This window comes from Dysidea avara, chromosome 8 (genome assembly GCF_963678975.1).
Source record: "Dysidea avara chromosome 8, odDysAvar1.4, whole genome shotgun sequence".
NCBI lineage: Eukaryota > Metazoa > Porifera > Demospongiae > Dictyoceratida > Dysideidae > Dysidea > Dysidea avara.
The window spans coordinates 30,235,610-30,243,862 of record NC_089279.1 but is presented as its reverse complement, the minus strand read 5'-3'; the positions used below and the strand labels follow the sequence as shown (position 1 = coordinate 30,243,862).

The window sequence follows — 8,253 nt, the reverse complement described above, 5'->3', positions numbered from 1 at the left end:
CAACCATCAAGACTTGTATATGGGAGATGGAACAGTATTGCGATGGACAATGCCGGTACTAACCCCTCAAGGGTGTTGCAGTACAGTATAGATGCAAGACCAGAGCCTCGATCGTCACCGTGGTCACAACTTCAGGATTGGAGCAGCAGAGAAAGGAATGGAGGACTCAATCATCAAGACTCGGGGAGATGAAATAGCATTGCCATGGACAATGCCAGCACTAACCCCTCAAGGATGTCACAGTGCAGTATCGATACAACCACTCCAACCAGTGCATAAGACCAGAGCTCAATCATCACCTTTTGACTGAAATTTTTATACTTGATGAAGCAATTAAAACAAAATAGTTGTAGTACTTATACTTTCCTGAGGGAGCATGCCCCCACAGTCTCAGACTCTCTTGCCTGTTAGGCAGAATAATAGGATTGAGCCTTACTACCACTTTCACCTTTATTCTTGGCCTGAATGTACATATCAGCAACATACAGTAGCTGTAGATAATGCTAGTTAATGCCCCTAGGCAGAGCTATAGGGGTGGGAATTTTTCCCTACTATCATACTATCATAGTAGTTCTTCTCGCAGTTCTTTGCCTGGCCATCATCAACTGCTGTCAAAACATTAGTCTCGTCCCCCAGACCCTTCCTCAAGCATGCTTATCACACAAAAATAACTTAGTTTAGCAGTGCACAAACAATTATTCATTGACAGCTTATACTATAATAAAGTACACTTACCGCATTGTTGAACCATGTATACCACCAGATTGACAACTAACACGTGATCTATTTAGGGGAAATCTCGTGGAAAGTCCCTAATTACTTTAAGCGAACACTCGTGATACGTGGTTTTAAATTGAATGCTTTAAGAATGTAACTGGATGGTGAGGCGTACTTTAATCGGCTCGACTTTACTGAGAAACTCGAGCCCCTCGTGAGAAACTACATCGCTTGAGCAACGCTTGAAAAAGTAAGAGTCAAGAATACTGAGGGACTCTATGACATATGCCGGTCTTGATGCTAACGAAACGAGGAGTGAAGTTTGTGCAACGTGTCACATCGCCACACACTGATTCACCGTGTTTGTGCGATAGGGCTTTTGGACCTGTCCACCAGATGTTGAAAGGAAATTCATTCCACCACATGTTGAAAGGAAATTCATTCCAACTTGTGAAGTTATTGGTATACTCATTGTTGGGGTCCATGGGGACATCGATGATCATTTACCAGTCAGCTGTAAGTAATGTCACAACAGAAGGAAAGGAACCATTTCCATATCCCTATGGCATACTGATTTTCCAGGTCAGCCGTTTATGTACACCCAACCACGGAAATGTAGAACTTTGGTTGCAGGTGGAAAATAAACACCTTTTTACTCAGTTACAAGAGATTCACCCAGCTGGGATAAAATGTTGAAGTGAATGTCATTAGTACCTACTTGCGGTTCATCAGGTATTGGACAATTCCAAGTGTCCAGATTATGCAGTTGTCCTCATGTTCAAGTTTACATGTTTAGGCAAGTTCCACAACATCCTATAATTTATTATTATATCAGTGTGGAATAGTGCTTATATAATATTTTTCATATTCCAGGCTTTAGGTGTATTGTATTTAACGCCTGCTTGTTGGTTTTTGCAGGCCATCTGGTCATGCCGGTTTATCCACTAGCAGTTGAATGTGATCATGGTACGTATGTAAGTTGAGACCATGCAGGAACAAAGATACAGGTGTCATGAATTTCAGGTCAGTTAACGTTCAGAGGAATTGTATTATTGCAATTGTTCTTGTTGTAGTTATCAATTATCAGTGACCAGTTTGTGATAGCGTACTTTGTTTGACTAATGACCAAATGTTCTGGTTTACTTGCTTACCCAACAGTTATGTTACTCACTTAACGTGCATATGTGATATATTTTTTTTAGTTCATTTTGATTATCCATCCTTTATTGGTACAGCCTGGCATATTGATTTTTTGCACATTCTCTTTTTAATTCAGTGCCTGCTGGATTGTTTCATCAGAAGATGTCTTTGGTGTTGCGACCGATGTTCCAGGTCAGTTTGCATGTGTGTTTAATTTAAGGTTGACTTCAGTGCCTGCTCATTCTTTTACAGGTCTCGGTATTGAGTGTCATGAATTTCAGGTCAGTTGACGTACAGAAGAATTGTATTATTGCAATTGTTGTTTTTGTAGTTATCAATTATCACTGTATACTAGTGATGTGAATTTGCAGGTCAGTCTACTCAGATGTATCAGGCATAGTGTTGATGGGTTCGAACAAGTATCCAGTGTAGACTGTAGTGGCATCAAGGGTGTTAATTTCCAGGTCAGTTTACATGTTGTGATGTTAGTGATTTTTTCCTAGTACCCAGATGTTAAGTGTATTGTATTTAATGCCCACTTGTTATGTTTTTAAAATTATGGTATATCAGTGTAGACAGTGCAACAGTAAGCCTTCTGTGTTGTAGTAACTATTTGTTTCATAATATTATGCTGTTGTCCCGGAATGGCACAATTTTTGGGCAACCAGTGTGAAGTCCAGTGGTACAAACATTGTATTATGACCAAGTTGTGATAGCGTACTTTTGTTTGACTAATGTCCTAATGTTCTGGTTTAACATGCTTACCCAACAGTTATGTTATTCATTCACTTAGCCTGGGATATAATTTTTGTTTATTTTGATTATCCATGCTATTATTGACACAGCCCGGCATATTGATTTTTTGTACATTCTCTTTTAATTCAGTGCCTGCTGGATTGTGTCATCAGATATCGAAACAAGTATTTTTGGTGTTGCGACCGATGTTCCAGGTCAGTTGCATGAGTGTTTAATTTAAGGTTAACTTCAGTGCCTGCTTATTCTTTTACAGGTCTCAGTATCGTCATGCTGACATACAAGAAATCATCACTATTGTTGGAACTATTTTTAGTCAAGTCTTGATGTGATGTTAATTAACGTTGTTACACATTGTTGTATGTTTACCATATGGCAAGAAATTATCATGGCCATCATGAAATTTGAATATTGTGTAAGTTGTGTGGAACAACCCCAACTCATACATGGTCACTGGCAAACCACGAAACACATTCGAGCCACAACACCACAAACCACATTCGAGCAATCCATTACAAAATTTTGTTGCACCATTTGTGTGTGCATAATACTTAATGAAAGCCACAACACAAGCTACATGGTACACACTACATAGAGGTGGTAACCCCTAAAGGCTTGTTACCTTTTGTATTCACCTTACCGGCCTTTGTGGTTAATCTATTAAAAATTACATGTAAATAGAGAATTGAAGAGTATGCTAAAGCACCTTCGCTAGTGATTTTGTTCTTCAAACCATAAGACAACTGGCGATTTATAAACGCTCGCATGGGGTGTGGTACTAAATGGAATTTAAAAGATTTCTGCTTAAAACGCCATCCCTAGGGAACTTACGGTTCAGCACGCTGTCACAACTTGTTTATCAGGCATTAGAGTTTGTGTCCACATCGTGTCTTTAAAAGTTATTGTAGAGATTAGAGGTTTGATTGAAGAAAATACGCGTATAGGCAAACCAGGATTGGATAATGTCTGTGCTAGATGGACTATACAAACACGACTATGTTGACTGGTATAACGTGACAGTAGTTGTAACATAAGGTAGAGAAATAAAGTGAAATACGCCTATTTTTTATTTTGCGATGGCTACTTTTTTATTTTAGCGAGGTCGCAAGAAAACTATGATGACGACTCCTAAAGATTTTTTTATCATGTAACGCAATACAAATCTATTGAGAGATGTTGCGTAATTTAGGACTAATATTGTGAAACCGGCCCTACACGTAAATAACTCACAGTAGTGGCCGCGCATCTTTTAATTGGGCGTGCGCTTTGTAGTTTTTTGGCCGCGCGACTCACTACCGTGAGTCTTGATTACCGATATATCGCAGAGCACTAATCATTATTATAATATGTATACACATTACCGTAATTTGCTTCTTTTCTGTTGCAAAATAATTTTTGTATGCAAAACTTGTACAAAAATTTCTTACGCAAACATTTTTACATAAAATAAATTCCTCTAATAGAGGTAAATCGTATGAAAATATTTTTATGCAAAAATTATCACAAAAAATGTTTGCCCAGAAATAAAGCAAATTGTGGTAACTGATCATGATTTTCAGTAATGTATGGTATGACTTCATCTGATTATGGTTGTCAGCTACAGGTTGTATCTTTAGCTGCATATCTGTAAACATCATGATAATTATTAAAAGAGCACACAATATGTTTGTACATTAAACTTTGAACTGAAAGTCACTCCAGATTAAATTACAGAGGACCCTTCTTTCAAAAATTTCCTGGGAGCATGCCTTCAGACCCCCCTAGAATTGGCATGCAGGCACGTTCTGCATCCAGGTCATCATAACCTCTTGCTGCCATACTGCCTGACCAAAGTAAAATTGTTTCCTCAAGCCCTAATACATATCCTAAAAGTTTAAAATTGGAATATCTGTACATGAAACATGTCTAACATAGTATCATTAAGTTTAACAGATAGCAACTATCAGATCTACAATAAACAGAATGCATACAAACGTACATATTAAGATCCATATAATCTGAACACCTGTATATCACAACAAAGTATTTGGATAAGGAGATTTGCTTTGTTAAAAATTTAATGAAGCTCATTCATATATACAGAGCTATACCTGCATTCAACTACTCTAAGTGTAGAACGTTTCTTTTAACATACGCTGATGGTTAACAAAATACTCCAAAAGAACGATCACTTCTGCTGATCAGATAACTGCGAGTTCAGCTAATCAGTAATTGAGGTCCTATATACTGTATGAAAGAAATTCTGTCTATGCAAAATATATCCAGACCACTTCCTTTTCTTAGTGATTGGACTGGAATTCCCACACACAAAGCAAAAACTGAGGGTAGCTACATACATAACTACACACCTATGTAGACTAAGGGAGAAGCAATATCTAGTTTATCAAATATTTAAATGCCACTACTGCATCTAAGTATGCTAAATCGGCTATATACTGTAGATGTTGATTTTAAAGATCTTGTTGAGTATGTTCCCTAATTCAAATTTTTCGTGGATTTACACACTCCCACAGCGTATTTGACTATATATGAAGGTGTAAATATTCCAAGGATAAAATTTTCACTGTTAACCCCCTAAACCTCAAAATCAGTGAAACTTTTTCTCCCTTGAAATATTATATATTATATGGTTGCTTCTGGTGGTGCCTCCAGATCCCTGCTATTATACCTGGTGACTCTTGTGCCCATCCCCTTTTCAAGCCATTTCTATTATCAGTATGTTGCAGTTCATGTAACACCTCTTCATTCACATTAATCATTGGAAGAAATCTACACAAAGAAGAAAACTACACAAAATAAAGCATAATGCATTTCTCAAAAGCATAAAAGGCAGAAAATTGGGAAATTCCCAAAAGGACAATAGGTAAACTTTGGAGCATAATATTAATATAATATAGACTCAATTAAGCTTACTGCATAACAAAACAGTTCACCATTCAGATTGTATCTAATGGATTTGTAAACACTCTACCTTCTGACCTGCAGGCCTCAGGCATCATGCTTGCTAATCAGATACAAATCTCTCTAGTAGAGCGGCTAAGCAACAAATTTTGATGAAATTGTTCACCTTGTGATAAAAGCATCAGATTTCTGTGCCAGTAAGGTATACTAAATCATTTGAGATACGGTGCCACATCAAAATCATTGCCTAAGGACATGTTTGGAAGCTTTTAAACTAGATTATAAGCCCATCTCTAGCTGGACAGGAAACCACACAAGTGCATTCAGAATCTTCTTTTCAGTTTGCTTAAATAGCATGAATGTGTTTTAGGGATGCGGCAATTATGCCAGCATGTATGTATGTATGTATGTATGTATGTATGTATGTATGTATGTATGTATGTATGTATTTACATACGTACATATGTACGTATGTATGTATGTACATTAAACTAGTGGTATCACAAACTTTTGAATATGGTATATCTAATAGTGATGTTACACCTGCATGTACATACTTAGTATGTATGGGTACATATTTTTAGGCATTCTCCTTCTTTGCCATGATAGCATTTGGAGCATTGGCAGGAACTGTAATTCTGACGATACTGCTTACTAGGAACGGCCAAGGAAACAGTGATAACAAAGAGGATACTACTCAGTAGTGTTTGGAAACAGAACATGCTATACTTTAGTTATTTTAGTTACTGCATATACTAGCTATAGGATATTTTTGTTTGCAATGATTTTATATTATGCAGTGTATCTGTTTAGCAACTTTGAAATTACATTTTTGAGATGATTATGTTGTTGCTAAAATGGTATTACCTTTGCATATGTGCTGTGGTGCTGTGCATGTGTAATATCTGATCTACAGGAGGAATATTGGTATTTTTAAAATCCTAAACCATTTATTTTCTGAAGTGCATGTACATCATTTTTCAGTGTCTGCAGTTGCCAAATTATGTTGTCAGACAAGTCCATACTCTATACTGTACCACGCTGCTGCACTATTATTAATATACAGTCAGCTCAAATATTACATCATGTGATCATGAGTTATAGTTGTCTTACATGTAGACTACCGTGATGCTGTCTACTTTGTTTGAGCACTGTATTGCTCCAAAATCAATACTCAAATCATGCTTAATGAATTATAATTGTGTTCCTACTTGGAATTGTGAAATTTCAATGTATAGTGTTCAGGATGAAAACATTATCTCTGGTGTCATACTTTCTGGGTAGCTATGTGCAGGTTCCACAGTCAAACACTGCTTAAAGTATCTTAGTTTACTACATTGGTATATCCCCAGTATATGGAACAGTTAATTGTTTGTTATTTTAGTAGCTTTTCAGTAAACCCGCATTCACTGATGTTTTACTGAGAGTTTAAAACTTAGTAAAATAATTATGTTCCATATACTTAAGTTTACTGACACTTTACTATCAGTATAACTACAGTAAGGCATCTTAACAAATTAGTAAACTAAGAACCTTCAAGCAGTGAAAAGAGCTTAAGTGACATTGAACAGTGAAACAATCAAACCCATAGCCTTAACTGTTATTGAGTTACACTTAACTGAAGGTATCAGGCAGGTACGTAGTTACTCACTGAGTAGAAAATTCCCAAGAAAATCATATCAATCTATTGTAAGTATTTAGGGTTATATGTACCATGAAGCCATCTAACTTTAAAGGCAAATTTCAGGGTACACATCTGGCTTGCCATAATACATTAATTTTAAGTTAAATTATTGCTAGCCATGTGGAGATAACATTGGTTTGCTTTTATAAGAATCCTGGCAGCATTCAATTGTGGGAGTTTATTATTACTCACATGATGGAAACCATGCACCCAACTTAGCACCGTACAACACTCAGATGGAGATGATTTAACACCCTTACCACCCTATCAGTTGACAAACAGAAGTTTAAGGTGAGAACTAGTGTCATGGGTAATTTACAAGCGCTTGTCCATGTCACTGTGAAAAAGGTGGGATATAAGATGGTATTTCCAGTGGCTTATTGAATACAAATAAGCTTTAATATAAACCCTGTATTATACTCATGTTATACTTTAGTATAATGCATACTATACTATTACATATATGGTTTCAGTTTATTTACCACATTACCTGAAATAGTTTATATCTAGTATAAATCCCACACTATACCATCACATATATGGTTTCAATATGTTTAACACATTAAGTAAAGCCTTACATGAGATTGTTAGTATAATATAGGTTATATCAAGCTTTTTTGTATTCAATAAGCCACTGGAAATACCATCTTATATCCCTCTTTTTTCACAGTGTGTGTTTAATTGTGGACCACATCCACTCTTTGCATACCATGAGGTAACCACTCTAAAATGAAGCTTACCCCTCTAGATGTTTATAAAACTTTGTAAACACTGTTTAAGCAATGTAGCAACTTTGAAACACTTGTAAAATTGCTAAATTGAGCATTTCCGTGATATCCATAGGATTTGCCTGTTTATGCTAACAAACGTAACTACAATGTTACTTGCTGCTGACCCATAATTGAATTTTACAAGACTGTCTACGTAATAAATCCAGTGGGTTGCTTTGTATTGGCTTGGGTGATTAGTCAGTCACCATAGCAAGCTATTAGCCTGCATGGGACATATCAGTTGTATCACATACCCTCACGATTTGCCTAGGCCTGATATGATACACC

General features: G+C 36.5%; 1 protein-coding gene across 6 annotated transcripts; it reads left to right on the top strand.

Moving 5' to 3' along the window:
- The first annotated feature begins 807 nt into the window (after positions 1 to 807).
- Positions 808 to 3,060, top strand: LOC136264011 (uncharacterized). 6 transcript variants are annotated; one of them, XM_066058681.1, is made up of 8 exons: positions 808 to 1,299; positions 1,351 to 1,740; positions 1,791 to 1,876; positions 1,995 to 2,049; positions 2,110 to 2,138; positions 2,229 to 2,321; positions 2,743 to 2,807; positions 2,867 to 3,060. In XM_066058681.1, exons 3-8 carry the CDS (start codon positions 1,847 to 1,849, stop codon positions 2,940 to 2,942), a joined length of 348 nt encoding a protein of 115 aa, XP_065914753.1. In that variant the 5' UTR covers positions 808 to 1,299; positions 1,351 to 1,740; positions 1,791 to 1,846; the 3' UTR covers positions 2,943 to 3,060. The 6 variants fall into 6 exon arrangements, with proteins under 6 accessions (XP_065914753.1, XP_065914751.1, XP_065914756.1 ...); XM_066058679.1 differs by having other exon boundaries at positions 2,189 to 2,321; XM_066058684.1 differs by lacking the exon at positions 1,791 to 1,876 and having other exon boundaries at positions 1,994 to 2,049.
- Positions 3,061 to 8,253: the final 5,193 nt, after the last annotated feature.